Source organism: Haliotis cracherodii, unplaced genomic scaffold (genome assembly GCF_022045235.1).
Source record: "Haliotis cracherodii isolate W230 unplaced genomic scaffold, xgHalCrac1.p SCAF_3, whole genome shotgun sequence".
Lineage (NCBI taxonomy): Eukaryota > Metazoa > Mollusca > Gastropoda > Lepetellida > Haliotidae > Haliotis > Haliotis cracherodii.
In genome coordinates this window covers 49093898-49110417 of record NW_027266286.1, presented here as the reverse complement: position 1 = coordinate 49110417, position 16520 = coordinate 49093898, and the positions used below count along the sequence as shown (strand labels likewise).

The 16520-nt window shown below is 38.1% G+C and overlaps 1 protein-coding gene across 3 annotated transcripts in view; it reads left to right on the top strand.

The window, feature by feature from the left end:
* The window catches only part of LOC139474442 (uncharacterized), a 30389-nt gene extending 16527 nt beyond the window's left edge, over window positions 1–13862 (top strand). For 2 of the 3 annotated variants that reach the window (XM_071257466.1, XM_071257465.1), the window contains exons 7-8: window positions 7539–7620; window positions 7826–9658. In XM_071257466.1, the coding sequence (XP_071113567.1) occupies window positions 7539–7620; window positions 7826–8672 (929 nt within the window). In that variant the 3' untranslated portion in view covers window positions 8673–9658. Of the gene's footprint in view, window positions 1–7538; window positions 7621–7825; window positions 9659–11341; window positions 11412–11575 lie in introns of those variants that run through there. The other variant, XM_071257467.1, reaches the window with a different exon arrangement.
* Window positions 13863–16520: the final 2658 nt, after the last annotated feature.

Below are 16520 nucleotides of genomic sequence, written 5' to 3'. Positions count from 1 at the left end.
CTAGACCATGGTTAACTCCACTCAGACGCCAATCTTTACTCGTAGAAACATTAAATTAATTACAAATACGTTCGAATGCCTTCTTATCGTGCTGATTATTTGTGGAATTCCACGCTCGATCCTGCGGTAATGGAGCACTAATTTCTTTAAGTATACGTCTAATCTGATAGTACACGTGAAATGACATAACAGACTTATTCAGTTCAAATCCTGGAGCGTAAAGAGATACGCCACATCCCATTGTGGCACACCATACGGCAAAGTTTAACTGATTCTGCCAAAATTGCATCGGATTGTGAAACCAATCGTGCACCATTTTATCGCTAGTTTTTTCAAAGATATCGGGGAATGTAACTAAAAATTCAGCACCAGAGGCAGTTACTATAATCGATTGATTAGTAATGTAAGTTGATTTCATATTTAAGTTATGATATAGTATCATTGTATATTTAATATGTATGTTACACTCCCGGGAATAACAAATGGCCAGTCTATTGAACTGCTTCAAACTATCGATAACTCGGATGGACAACTCGAAGTAGCACTATGCGATGTAACGTATTACCAACGGTGGACCAATATAAGTACTGCGAGAGGTAATAATGAGATAATGATAACAAATGACCAAGGTAGAATTAATAGAATTGTTACTATACCTGATCAGTATTACAGCATAAGCTCACTCAATGATGAATATTTTAATAATGAATTTTTTTATAATGAATTTTCTACTGGAATTATTATCACACAAAGTGAGGCCAATGGGACAGTGAAAATCATCAATGAAAACTCAGATATAATTATTGGTGAGAACTTAGCATACACACTTGGATTTAATCAGGCAATAACATTACCAAGCGGCACGATAGTGATTGCAGATACTATCGACTTACCTGATTTAGTTCCCTATAAAGAGTTGTTCATCCATCTTGATCAAATAAGCACGACGGATAATATTCAACTAGAAAGTCCTTCAACTCTACTCAGAAGTGTTCCGGTCAAAGATGTAAAATACAATAGCGGTAGAACGGAATCTTTCTCATCATTACAATATAAAAAATTAAAGCGTGGTATTATTTCAGACCTTAAAATTTCTGTTTTAGATGTAAAACACGAACCTGTACATATAGGATACTTAAGTGTAACACTCCATATTATAAATAATGGTTGATGCATCAGGCCCTGGAACGATAAGACAATGTAATACAATTGCGCTTTCTGATCTCGGAGACACAGAAGGATTCGGTAAACCCGGTACCAATGGTAAGTTATATGCTTTACACTTACACGATAATGTATACAAGCGGAAAGAAGTTACATTCGCGGGTAATCTAGAAGATTTAAGCGATGTCGACGTTAGTAGACTCCCTAAAACCACTCCGTACAAAATTATTTACAACAGTGAGAATAAATGGACTATGGTCGAAGCAAACATCAAGTGGCTGCTGAATATCGTCATTACCCCACCTTATGCGATGATGGGTAAGGGACATAATTTAACTAAGATAATAAATAGTGGCATCGTACTCGCGGCCTATATCCTGTCAAAACGAAAAAGTGTGTTAGTCACTCCCCTGCCAGAAAAACCAGGTCATATGTTATATAGTCGTCCGGCAATCCAAAATGTTAGTTTAAATTTGGTTACAGAATTCGATAATATTAAAGTTAACTTGAGTGCAATACCTAATATTTCTACGCTTATTATTGAAGTCTTGTTCGGAGATGCACCGGTAGATGCCTTCGAAATATTACCAGGTCTATCGATTAAATGGCTCAAGAAACACGAGCGTCAACGTTGCAGTAATATTCATGTCGGTGCATCACCCGTTACATCCCTCGAGGGGGTTCAAATTATTAAAAGTGGTAGTATTTCTCTTTCTAAGATATTCTTGCCGTATAATATACATTTGATAAGGTTGATGTATACTCTCAAAACATTTAAGCAAGACCAATTAAAGACTATTATATATTCGTAATATACACTATGAGTTTATATCCAGCGCTCGATGAAATGATGGAAACTGTTGATGGATTTCAATTACATCAAATAAGCGACATAAAACATCGAATAGAAAAGGATAGGGAGTTGAGACTTGGATTGTATAAAAAGTATCGCAGAGCCGTGAATGCTCTGGATGGAGTTGACACCGCGCTTGTAGCAGCTGGCATGGGACTCGGTGTAGCCGGTGTCGGTTTACTATCAACTATAATCGCCGCGCCTATCGTGCTCGGCATGGAAATAACCGCCGGAGTCTCGGGACTGGCAGGAATAGCGATAAAATTCATTTCTCGTAGGTTGCAAAAGAAAGCATTAAAACACGATAGTATTCGGATACTCGCCGATGCAAAGTTGAACAGCATCGAGGATCATATTTCGACAGCAGTGGCCGATTGTAAGATATCCGAGGATGAGTTTCGTTTAGTGCTGTCGGAACTCACCAAATACAATGAAATGAAGCAGCAGATTCGATCAAATTGTCGTAAGACCAGTGGTATTAGCGAAGACGATAAAAAAAAGTTCATAGAACAGGGGAGGCAACAAGCGCGTCAATTATTCCGTGCCAAAACCAAAGAACTGGTTGGAGATTAAAAATAAATTGCTTACTATCGTGTGATTACATTTAGACAAATGCTTACATAAATATATAATAATGGAAAAAACTATTAAATGGAGAGAATTACCACAAGGTTTTTATTATATCAGTGATGTCAAACCAACCAAATACGGTAATCAATTGTTTCTTATCAATTTACAAAAAGAGTGTAGTTATATAGTCTGGTCTCCTAGTAAAATGAACGAAGAACTTAATAAAAATGTTGAATATATATCGCTTTGTCGATAAAAATAATGAAGAATATTTTTATTACCATTTAGACTCATCTAAAGCAATGATTGGACCCAGGTATTGGTGAGCTGGAGTCAATTTAGTTTAATCTCATGACTATCGTTGAATCGCATAATCATTTACACATAAAAAATTCCCCCTGTAGTGGTGGTATAGGTATATAAATCCGGCTCCAGTGGAAGTGGTCCAGAACCCCCATTACCTATACTACTACATGAATAAATTCTCTCTCTCTCGTGTGTATCAGTTCCACATGCCATTCAAATAACGGAAAAGAAAAGCCACAAAACCCTTTCCGTAATCATATAAAACATTTATGTGATTCCGACAATGTAGGAGGTGTTTATGATAAATATCAAATAATGATGATACCAGGTGTTTACCAGGAAGCACCCGTTACAAAACATGCAATGGCAGGGCAACTGTTAACCTGAATAATGATAACATACGCTTCGAATTGGCGCGCGTCAATGTGGCTGCTCGATTACTACTCGCGCAGTTAAGATACTAGGATAGAACTATTATACATATACTCAAACATACGAGGGGCGTTCAATACTTTTTGCAAATTCAATATAAGACCAAGTTGCTGAATATCATTTGCTCATTTATTTTTCAATATGATCTCCCTTCAACGTAGGGCAGATTTCATTTGCCGGAACAGGAAATAGTCACTGGGGACTAAGTCTGGGCTGTTGGGTGGGTGATTAAACTGTACAGATTCAACATAGGGCAGATTTCATTTGCCCGAACAGGAAAGAGTCACTGGGGTCTAAGTCTTAGCTGTTTGGTGGGTGATTAAACTGTACAGATTCAACATAGGGCAGATTTCATTTGCCCGAACAGGAAATAGTCGCTAGGGCTAAGTCTTGGCTGTTGAATGGGTGATTTAACTGTACAGTTAAAAGCACCCACCCAAAAGCCTAGACTTACAGTTAAATCACCCACCCAACAGCTGCCCTACGTTGAAGACGCTTCCAAGATAACGAGGACACAAAGGCTGCCACAGAGGCGTGGTTAGAGGGCCAATCTGCAGATTTCTATAAAAGTGGAATTTAAAGCTTGAAGGACAAATGGAATAAGGGTATTGGGTTGAATGGAGATTATATTGCAAAATAAAAGTGCAAAAGCTATTCTGCGACTTGGACTTATATTGAAGTTGCAAAACTAATTGAACGCCCCTAGTTATATATATGCAAAAAAGTTATTTTAGATGTATATTTTATATGCCATATAAATAATCGAGAGGCGGTAATCGACTGTTCAAAATTGACACACATCATTGTCATTAACCCCGGTTCTGTACGGCACATATGGAACTGTAGATTTTCAAGGTAAAGGCCAATATCTTGTATTACCACCATTAGAGTCCAATACCGCCTGGCATCGTCGTCCCATGGAAGCAATCAGATCCCGAATTGTGTTCTGGGGAATGTTGACCCACTCTGTTTGCAGTGCTTGTGTCAACTACCAGAGGTTCTGTGGTTGTTGCTGACGAGCTCGCAGTCATTGGTCCAGTGCATTCATGTTCGATTGGGTTTAAATCTGGAGGGTCATGCCTTGTCCTGGATATTGTGGTTCATGAAAGAGACTGTTGTCAGTCTTGTTGACCGAGGTCGGGCGTCTTGTCGGAAATTGACGTTCGCATGTTGCATAATGAAGGACGTGTGGCCTAAGAATCTCATCCGTAAAACGTTGTGCCGTTAAATTCTGTTTTACAAGTGTAGGAGATGGTTGCCTACATCATCACACTACCACTACCAACCCGCCCACGTCCTGTATGCACAACATTCCCCGCGATGCCTGTAAACACGACGTCAACCATCAGGACAGCGAAGCATAAAACGTGACTCGTCACTAAATGAAACTTGTCTCCATCGCAATTGGTGACTTGGACACCATTGACGTTGCAGCCGACGATGCAGGTCCGTCAAAATCACATCTCGGACTGGTCGTCTAGCGCAAATGCCTTCAGCGCGTGAACGTTTCCCACTGTCTGGGTTAATATCCTACGCAATCCCGGTGTTGCCGTGTACGTTGTTGTAGGTCTGGCCATGGTGGTTCTTTCACGGAAGTGACGTAATCGTATGAATCTGTCCTGTGCTCTAGTACATAGTCGACCGTATCTAGGAAGGTCACGTGTACACACGGAAATAAAAAAACAACTGTTTTTTTCGATCTCAGATTTTAAATAAATGCAGTTAATATACAAAATATATAAATATTCAAACAACTCAATTAGTACTAATTGGGCCTTGGCACAAATACAGCGTATCAAAGGTTTTTATGTCTTTTTACACGTAAAAGTGTGTAAAAATATGAACAAAACAGACTGTTGTGGAACTGAGCATAACCAGGTGTCAGTAGATCAAGGTAAATGTCCATGACCTATGACACCTTAGCGACAGGTGAAAACAGGTGCTTGAAACCCACGTGCATGTGATTTGTTAGTGGTTAGTGATTTGTGAGTGGCATTGTGGCATAGTGAATCATCGTCAAAATATCAGAACGTAAAAGTAACATATTCCCTTCTCAAAAAACAACTTACATGTCATTATTATTATGTACATAAACAAAGCTTTTATTTTTATTGTTGTTTTAATAACTTTTTTCCAGGCTAATTTGCATAATACCTATAGCCTGTTTCTGCCATGTCAATTTGGACTTAGTTTTATTTTTGAATGTTGATAGTGCCTACAAATTACCTCCTGTAAAGTACATTTTGTATTGAGCACTGATAAAACTAGCAAATCCAGACTAGTACTTTTCCATTTGTTTTGTTATTTCGTATTTACATCTACGAAATGCTTTGTGTCGATTATTAAATCCAGCAAAACAGTTTTTTTTCATTTCCATCAGTACTTTTAATAACGGTTACACAGCCTTGTAAAGGTGCTTGGTGCTACGTGGAAAACCTGCTACAGCTGAAGATAATTCGTCTGTTTGAAGTCGACCGATGGCTTTGTTGTGTTGGGATTCCGTTTTCGTTGTTCACTTGTTGTAAGATTGTGATGGCATGCAAAAAAACCCCAAAGTTTGCATAGCCCAACAAGTGATGTTGGACGTGCATGTCATGTTGGAGTGTTTCTGCCCCAGGCTTTGACGTGGTTGTGTTTTTGCGATCTTTTCACCATATTTCTGCAGTACCTCATTCTTTCCACACATAACATTCCCAATCCGTGTAGAAATGATCAATTCATTTTGGGTATTAATTCTGTATGGATGTCGGCAACATTATGACAGATATTTACGACTTTACTGCTTTTGCGTTTCTTGCAGGGTATATTTCAGTGTAGGTTCCCTGTAGTAGTTTCTGATTGTTGTTACTGTTAAGCTAATATCTGACAGTTGGATGTCAATACCAATCACCTGTGTGCTTTTGTTTGTGTCATTAACATTAAGGTTATATTATTTAACCATCCGGGGAGCGAATTTATGATAGCTTTCAATTTGCACTTTTGATGTGAGATGACAGCTTACAGTGGTAAGATGACACCGAAGTGGTAAACGTCTGAGACATGCATCACTTCGGGCTTTCCTCCCACATTAAGCTGACACGCCGTGATATAACTGGAATACTGTTAAAAGCGGCGTTAAACCCAACTCACTCACTCACTCACTCAGATTCTCGCTGTAAATAGCCCTGCTTGCGCTCCAAATTCAATTGATAAGAATCTGAATATCCTCTTGTCGCTGTGTATTTACTAATCAGACATGCTAGCGGAACTCGTCGTATTATAAAATGAAATGATATATACATATCCATATCCTCAGATTGTCGCTGTAAACAGCCCTGCTTGCGCTCCAAATTCAACTGATTAGAATCTGAACATCTTGTTGTATCGTGTTCCTTGTATGCTTTACACCATGTCCAAAATGGATGGAAATAACATGAACTTTATTTATTAAATATTAACTACAACCTGACACAATTCCATATTAAGGTAAAGTACCAGATTTCTAAAGTTTATTCTTCCTGAAAACGACGTAGTATTATATATCAAACCCAAATAGTTTGTGTATCTAATTATTCCTTTTACATCACATTTGTCCGTTTCTTCGTCACAACTGCAAAAAATTAAACATATGGAGACACAAAACCTTCAACAACCGTGTCAACGGCAGCAAGCTCTGATGCAGGTAAATATCTTAACACCTAACACATCTTCGTTTAACAAAAAAACACATGTAATTTGAAGGTATTCCTCTGAGCATTACATGGTCACAATGTGAGACTTCATAAAACTGCATGAAGCAGTCCATGTTTAACAAACCTTTCTGACGTGGAAATACGAACTTAATAAAACATGGTTGGAAATGTAAACTAAATTACTGTATAAGATACATATATAGACGTAATCGTAGTCACAGACTGTTCTCGTTGATTTGTTAAAACATAAGAAAAGTTAATGTAATGTTTTGATGCTCAGGACTGTCATTTACGAAGGACTTCTCGGCAATACTTTTGCTGCAAGCTGTCTCCACTAGAAGTAATGTTTAATTTATAGGGGTTTGGGGGGAAGCCCAGTGGCTAAAACGATCCCTCCTCATGACACAGGCTTGGGTTCGATTCCCCAAATGGGTAGAACGTGTGATGACACTCGTGTAACCTGTCGTGATAGTGTTGTAATAGTGTAAACTTACTTACTCACTCACTTATATTAATATAACGTATTAACCTTACATTTACAGGACTGATAGTTTTGGTTGCCTCTGTCTCATCAGGCTGTATTTTCACGATCGTAATTGTCGTGATTGCAGTTGTACTATGCAGGTAATATTAAATCTAATGTTGATATATTTATATAGAGATTTATTAAAAGACTCATGTCTCCGGTCAAAGTTAATCTGAGTAATCACTAACTGAATCTACCTTTTTTTCAACTAACAACCTTGAATACTGTCTGAAAATATATACACGTTAAAAATGAATATTTATATCATATCAAAATGTCCATTAATTGTCATTTTTATTTCAGGCGAAAAGATGTGAAGACCAGTCGTCCTTATGATCCTCCTGATAACGAGAGTTTCGAAAGTCCTTTTGAACTCAGCTCTATCAACATTGAAAAAGAGCCCTATGGTTCGGGACAAAATCCGAGCAGTAACGTGTCTGGAAGTGGTGAACCGATATTACATACAGAAAGTAGACACGAAACTGGGAACTATACACGTCCAATGCAAGATCAGTACTCAACGGTGTTGCCAAGGAGTTCTCGACTAAACACGTACGACAACAGTAAATTTACAGCGCTCTCTCTCATGAAAGACCCTGTTGGCAGCACGACTGACAATGATCATAATGATATGACAGAAAATGATTTATATGATGGAGGCTTGGTTTCGAGAGATGACACTAGCATTGAAGAGGGAATGGTTGACACTGGACTCTATGATAAATTCGAGTATGGCAGAGAAAAGGGATCTGTACACGGCGAATCGGACACTTCTCCTAGCATCAGGAAACAGACGATAAAAGAAAATTGTGACATGATAGAAAACGACGTCTACAACGGAGGGCCTCCTCTCCCAGCTGACCACGTTGGTAGCAAAGATGACAACGACAATCCTGATAAAAGAAGCACATCGACAGAAATAAGTCATATGACAGAACATGATTTGTATGCTGGAGGACTGGATACGGGTGATGATACTGGTGGGGGAATGGTTGACAATGAACTCTATGATAAATTTGGACATGACAGAGAAAGGGATTCTATACAGGACGAAACGGACGCTTCTCCCATCAACGCATTTGATAAAAACGTTCAGGATGACGAGGATAGCGTCATGGTGTCCAATGGTCTCTACCACAGTTTCAAGTAGCAGCAGAGACGCTGCAGGTGACAAGGTCTGTGTTGACGATGATTCAATAGGAACTGATGATTATACAGGATAATATCATATAACGGACATTGGAATAAGATGAATCTTTCAATGATGGATGTATGTAAATCTGAAACTTACACCCAAAACGGTTATTAGGCATTTTCGTCATGGCATCAGTGGGTGCATAATCAAGAATGTATATGTAGAAATGCAGCAAATGAAAAGAAACTGTCCATAGCTAATCAAAATTTAGAGACATTAGTTTGATCTAAGTGTATAAATTTAGACGGAACATATTGCTTCCCTCGTCACCCACTGGTCAACTGACGTATATACATATTTGGTCATATTTAATGTTCAAATGCGACCGAACTCGTTTTGTTGAAGACTATTTTCAAAATAAGCAATGCTCCTCTTCTGAATGACACTGAATTAAAGGTATATACCGTTCTTTTGCTGCTGTTATAACCCAAAACAATTTTAAGATGGTTTCGTACATCAGCTTTTCAGATTTTTCATATTTAAAGATACAAATAAACTCACCTCTGCGTATGTCACTTCGACTGACTCGTGCTGTCATGTGTTCTTTCCATATATACCCTGTTCGTATTCTCCATATATTGCAGTTTTTGCATTTTCACTTGTGATGAAATTTAACAACACGATATAAATTGAGGAAACACGATAATAAAGAACAAATTGAATGTTAGAGGCCGATGTTATTCTCCTCAGCAGAAAATCTTTATGCCTTTTTCCTGTATCAATGACATGGAAAGTCGTCGGTTTCCTGATGTTTACGAGCTAATGCTTCTTCCAAATGTGGGAGAAGTAGTAAAACAATCTTTATGTCTTCATGCTTATGTTTATGTTGTTTATATTATTTGTTCACTGATTCAATCACCCCTTTCTCGTTTTACTTTCTCCAGTTTCTCTAATTTACATAATTCAGATGATTGCGTTAAATGTATATATGTACACTGATATAACACATGGAAACTAATAAACATTATTTGACTGTTTGTCAGAGTATATTCTATACATCCTAACTAGATACATTTAACGCCAAACACATCGCATACACACATTTCCATTGACTTCCCTACGACCAAGCATTCTCCTATGTGAATGTATGTATTCTTCAAATAATTTGAGCAAATTCCACCCATGACTATTGCCTCATGCGCAATATTGAACAAACAGTGATCACCATCAAGCTTGAAGATAAACGTGATAAAATATACTAAAAATATGGGATCATGAAATACATATATGTCAATATCACGTGACTCATTTCTGGTTTTGACACTTTCATGGAAGGTCGATTAATCTCCGTGGACCATTATTTCTGTCAATCTTATTAATTGTGCTTTTCATACAGTTGTGATATACTTGATTTACTTCTTTGTGTAAGAACTAGCAATGAGGCGTCTGCAACGCGGAGATCTTCTACGGGCTATTTGCATGCTTGAAACTGGCAGAAGTCAGAGTGCAGTGGCCAATTCGTCCAATGTTTCATAGTGTGTGATTCGCAGACTATGGAACATACCAACAAACCCAAAATGTTGACGATCGACCTCGTTCAGACATGGATCTAGGCTCTTATCATACAACTATTACTAGAAAGTAATATCTCTTACAAGTTTGAAATTTTATGATATTACACAGTATCACCTACATTTTAGGAATAGCATATGTTAACTATAGTTGGCTCATCGACTTCTTTCACTAAAATGAGGAAAATGCAGGTCGCTGAAAAGCCTGAAAATGACTATTTATACTGTTTCACTTTTATATAGTTAGTGCATATAAAACCTGTATTTTCGTGACTCGACAATCATATCATCATCAAATGAAAACTTTTCCTTATAAATTCCAAAAATAGAATGCTTACTAACCGCTCACGGCTTCTATTGGATTCGTTAAATAGCAATACAAACTAATGATATGTATCTATGGTCATAGTTAGACACTGAGCAACAAAATATTCTGATCGAGTACATTCTTTTCCTTTTCCTTGCTGACCTAATTGCATGGGGATTATCCCCATAAGTGCAACACAGTTTGCATATTGAATACTGGTCCGTCTGCACATTCATACATGCATGAATTGACCGACCGATGTGCGCACCTGTTACAGATTCAAACGTTGGGTATAACACTGTATTACAGGGGTACTCGTGAAGATCGCCGAAGTGGTAATAGTTGAGAGGTAAATGCGTATCAAGGTATGAACAGCGTCAGTGATAGTTTGCACCAACAGACAAGCACCAAGACAAGTGGTCTGATTTGACCGGTCTGGAGAAGGATCACACGACCATGATTAATTTATTGCAGTAAAATGGTCTACAACGTTTCCAATTAATAACGGAAAATGATAGCAAACCATCAGGCTGTGCTTAATTACATGAGCGTGAACGAGGCACAATATAAGATTCTAGTCAATCATGACGCAGCACAATCTTTATAATTACTGAACAAATGACATAAATGTTAAATTACATAATGCTCGTTCTCATGAAATGATACAAAACGTTATTAATAACAGAAAACCATGATGTTGTACAATGTATACTGTATATCCTTATAAAGTCAAATATTATCGGTTTCATTTATTTACTAAAGGACATCGAAAGTATCGAACACGTGTAACGCATGTCTTATTTCAGACATCAACACATCTGTAGCAGTAATGATTGGTATTCTGGCGTTATGCGGCGTATCGCTCATCGTGTATTGGTAAGTATCTCCTGTTATCTTTACATCCGAACATTTAAGGCAAGACGACAGAGATATTAATATAAACAATGTAATCGTGATAATAAAAACGTTGCAATGACATCATTATTTGCTCATATTAATGGGGATGTATTTCAATATTTCAATGCATTTAATTTTTGCAGCAAGGTAATCAGGCCCTACAGAACGAACTTGAGATCTAATTCGCAGACATCCGCATCAGAAAACATCCCCCGAAAGGTATTACAAACGCCAAGTCAATATAGAATACAAAATAACAATGTTACAGAGGATAACAGTTACTCGAATCTGGTTATGTATGATAGAAGTAATAACTACGAGAGGCTACATCTACGCAACGACAGTGGTGAGGAACATGGCTATGGTTACATCATTACAGAAGGACCGTTATATATCAACACTGTTGACGGGGAAGATCACAAAGGTGATGCTGGTATTGAAGGAGGACCGTCGTACATCAACAGTGGTGGAGTGCAAGACAGCTACAGTGAAACTGGTAGAGGGGGATCCTCATATGCCAATAGTAATGGTGGGGAAGACAGGTACAGTGACACTGGTAGAGGAGGATCCTCATATGCCAACAGTGGTGGCGTGGAAGACTGCTATAGTGACACTGGTAGAGGAGGACCCTCATATGCCAACAGTGGTGGTGGGGAAGACAGCTACAGTGATACTGGTATAGGGGAACCCTCATATGCCAACAGTGGTGGCGTGGAAGACAGCTAAAGTGACACTCGTAGAGGAGGACCCTCATATGCCAACAGTGGTGGTGTGGAAGACAGCTACACTGACACTGGTAGAGGAGGACCCTCATGTGCCAACAGTGGTGGTGGGGAAGAAAGCTAAAGTGACACCGGTATAGGGGAACCCTCATATGCCAACAGTGGTGGTGGGGAAGACAGCTACACTGACACTGGTAGAGGAGGAGTAATCTGTGAAACTAATTGCCCCTAATTGCACCATTTAGCTTTATGACCCCGGGGGTCGGCACAAGCGTGGTGTTGGAAAACAAGTTATACATGTACATCCAATATGGTGACTGTTTTTACAATATTCATATTCTAATTTATTGATAATACCACACAATCACAGTACTCCTTGAAACTTTACAATGACTACACATGTTAAATACAATAGATTGAACGAGACATGTATTTGGTAAAATACATGTAGGTGTGTTAAATATGATAATAAAACGAATTTCTTTTAAATTCCTTTCATTCAAAATGTCTTCGGGAATTATAAAATGTTTGGAATATAGAGCTGACTTGATGGGAGATGTGACGTCAGACAGCTGAGACTGTGCATGTGGACACAAAGTTGCACCGATTACGTAATACATCTAGGCTCTTTGTTCAAGGAGAAATATACAAGAAATTATATGTAACAATCCTCTGTGTTCTTATTACATGTTTCGATGTTATCAGTTCTGCGTTCTGAGAAACAGTGATTGAAATATCTACAACAATCAACAACACATGTATATCATAAAGTATAAACATAAATCTATATAAATCTATAAAATATATAACTAGACGATCAACTATTCACACCCGATATAAAAACAAAAGACAGGTTTTAGTAACAGTGCTATTACATGACAATTGAATTCAAATTAACAGATTAATTAGAGAAAGTGACTACATCTACGTAATCCTCTTTAATCAAATCTGTCAATAAACTGAAAGTCATATCTATCGGAGACACCCCAGATTTACTAAGTTTTATTCATTTTAATTTACTATATTTCTACAATTCAAAATACTTAAGTGTTACATCTTTTAGAGGAATGGACATACACACATGAATTATATTGATTCCGTGCGTGAATGCACGTAATACTTGGCATCTCAGTTCTCAGCTCCAATATCTGAAATTGTAATATGAAGCATACGTGTAGTCTTCAGTCAAACCACTTTGTGTTGTCTATGCTATATCCTATCCTTGGTAACCGCTTGTGCACAGCAAGTTATGTTTTTCTTTATTAAAACCTATTTCAATTTGTTTCCACCATTTTCTGTATACCCTTTTATGCATGTTTATTTTATGTTTCTTAATATTACTGTTCATGTCAGTGTTCCCAAATCTCGTGTATCTTGTGTATCAGTGTTTTACACTTTAATGTTTCTTCTTCCTAACAAAACGCTATAACATTTCAGATCAAGACCATCCTCTAATACACAACAGATGATGCCAAGACATATTTTATTTGGTTGTATTGTCTACATGGGCCTAAAATTGATTTGATTAGACTTTAAATCTTTTGTCTAGTGCATATTTTCACAAACAGGACCCTTAGCTGATATAAGGAATGTAACATCCAGTTGGTTTTCCATTTATCTTACTTACTGTTTTTTTTTTATCAAATAAGAGGACTGTATACGACATATGTCAGTCTGTTAACAACGTTTATACAATTACTATTTTAAAAATTACGGTGTTATGGTATTTTTCCTCATTGTTATCTGAACTGAATAAAGTACTTCTATTTTGTTAGTGGTTGTTCAACTTAGTTATTTATTCAACTGTTCTGAATACTGTTATAAGGTAAAAATGCATCCCAAAATTATAACAAGGAGTCACTCGTTGCACATGCATGTGCCATGCGTGTAACACGGGAACGTATTTCAGTTGAAGATGGAAAATATATCAAATGAATAGTGAGATAAATAAAAACAGTGAGAAGTGAATCTTAAGTTAATGCGCGGCCATTGACCTGTGTTCACCAGACCATGAACACAAGGTCAGCCCGTCTTAATTAGTGTTCGGTTGCTGGACTTTCCACGAGAGTCCAGTCTAGCCATTGTGGCTACCCAACAGTAGAACAGTAGTGAGTTTAGATTCGAGTTTATTGCTAGGCGAATCCCCGAGTTGACACTATTGTCGCGGGCTGGTAAATGCTCGCCATTATTGAAGTGATTGCTTGTGGATTGCGGACATATTCGTTTTAAGTTTTGCCCACGTGAGTCATTCAGGGTGACTGCAAATATAACGTTTTTCGTTCGCCAAATTTATGCTTTAGATAATTATTTAGTATAATTATGAGAGAACAGTCATCACTACTTATGTCTTACTATTTCACGTAGGAATATGTCCCATTTTCCCACATCCCACTTTCTGTTTGGTATTTTGTAAGAATTATTAAGAGAAAGCTATGTGTGGGACTTAACATTTATCACTAATTTTAAGAGGATATTGGAAATGAATTTGAACAGCCATGTTGGCTCACTGTTGATATAATTTTAGATCTTCACAATCATCGGGTGTAACCATGTAAACAGAATCTCGTTAGGGATTAGATGATTTTTACAAATGACCATGATATGATATAATAATAACTACAGATTTATAAAGCGCTGGTATCCAGTTCGAAGAACTGCTCAAACGCTCTTCATTTGAGTCTACAAAAAAAGAGAGACATTACACAGCTAGGAAGACACAAAGCCTCAATACTCTAAGAAAGATTTGGTGAAAAGATAGGTTTTGAATCTTGATCGGAACAAAGTAGGACTGTCAATGTTCCTAATATCCAATGGCAGCCTATTCCATAGATCAGGGGCAACTTTGGCGAAACTCCGACCTCCAAAAGTCGCCGTTCTAACACTAGGCACAGAGAGTAGGGACTGGCAGCTTGATCTGAGAGATCTCCCAGGCACGTACTCTTCAAGAAGCTCGCTGATATAAGTTGGTTTTTGATTGTGTCTCGCATTGAACACATTCAGCATCACTTTATACTGGATTCTCTCATTGATTTTGAGCCAGTGGAGGTTCCGTACGGTGTGATATGGTCAAACCTTTTGGATTTAGTAACAAGCCTGGAAGCACAGTTTTGAACTCTTTGAAGTTTAGTCAAAAGGTTATGAGGAAGGCAGATGAGTAGTCCATTACAGAAATCTAGATGTGATAGAACACATGTGTGAACTAGAGAAGCAGCTGTTTTTGCATTTATACACTGGCGAATCTGTCCAATATTCCTGATGTTCAGATATGCTCGCTTGCAGATGTTATCCACGTGAGAAGCCATAGATAGTGATGAGTTGAAAATCACACCCAGGTTACGAACTTCTTTGCCTGGAACGATCATATTGCATCCGATGTCGAGACAAGGATAGCTCACTCGGTTTCTGATGGCATTGTTGCACATAAAGAGAACTTCAGTTTTATCACAGGTTAATTTGAGAAAATTTGTCAGCATCCAGTTCTTTACGTCATCTATACAGGTCTGCAACCTTTGAAGGGAATTTTGCACTGAGTTAAGTTGATTCGGTTTAAAGGACAGATAGAGTTGTGTGTCATCTGCATACAGATGAAAAAGTATTCCATGATGTCGGGCAATATCACCAAGTGGAGATGTATAGATGGTGAATAGCACTGGTCCTAAGACCGAACCTTGGGGGACGCCATATACAAGCTTCACTTTATCGGACAGTTTATCCTTAATCCGCACTGATTGAAAGCGAGATGAGAGGTATGATGTCACCCATGAAAGGGCGTCGCCAGTCACATTAAACCGGTGTTTTAGTGTTCTGAGCAGAATACCGTGATCTACAGTATCGAACGCTGCCGAAAGGTCGAGTAGCACTAAGATAGCACCGCCATCAGAATCAACAGCTCGAAGAAGATCACCCTGTACTCTGATTAGTGCTGTCTCTACACTGTGACCGGATTTGTATGCAGATTGTAAACATTCTGCCATTCCCGTTTTAGTAACGTGATCCGTCAGCCTCTTCACAACAATGCGTTCAATCACTTTAGATATAAATGAGAGGTTGGAGACTGGACGGTAATTTTTCAGTTCATTTGCATCCAACTGAGGTTTTTTTATCAAAGGTGTGACAAGAGCATACTTTAGATCATCTGGAACGCAGGATTCCTCGAGTGATTTATTCACAATGCGAGTAATGACAGGAGTGAACTCGTCAAGGCACTCTTTTAGCAGCCAAGTTGGAAGTGGATCCATGGAGCACGATTTCGCTGGACTGTCACCGATGACTCGTTTGATCTCTGTCTCTGTTGTCAGATGAAAATGATGTAATTGATCTGTGTACATTGGATATAATGTAGCCGTTGGATTGGGTTGTACAGGTT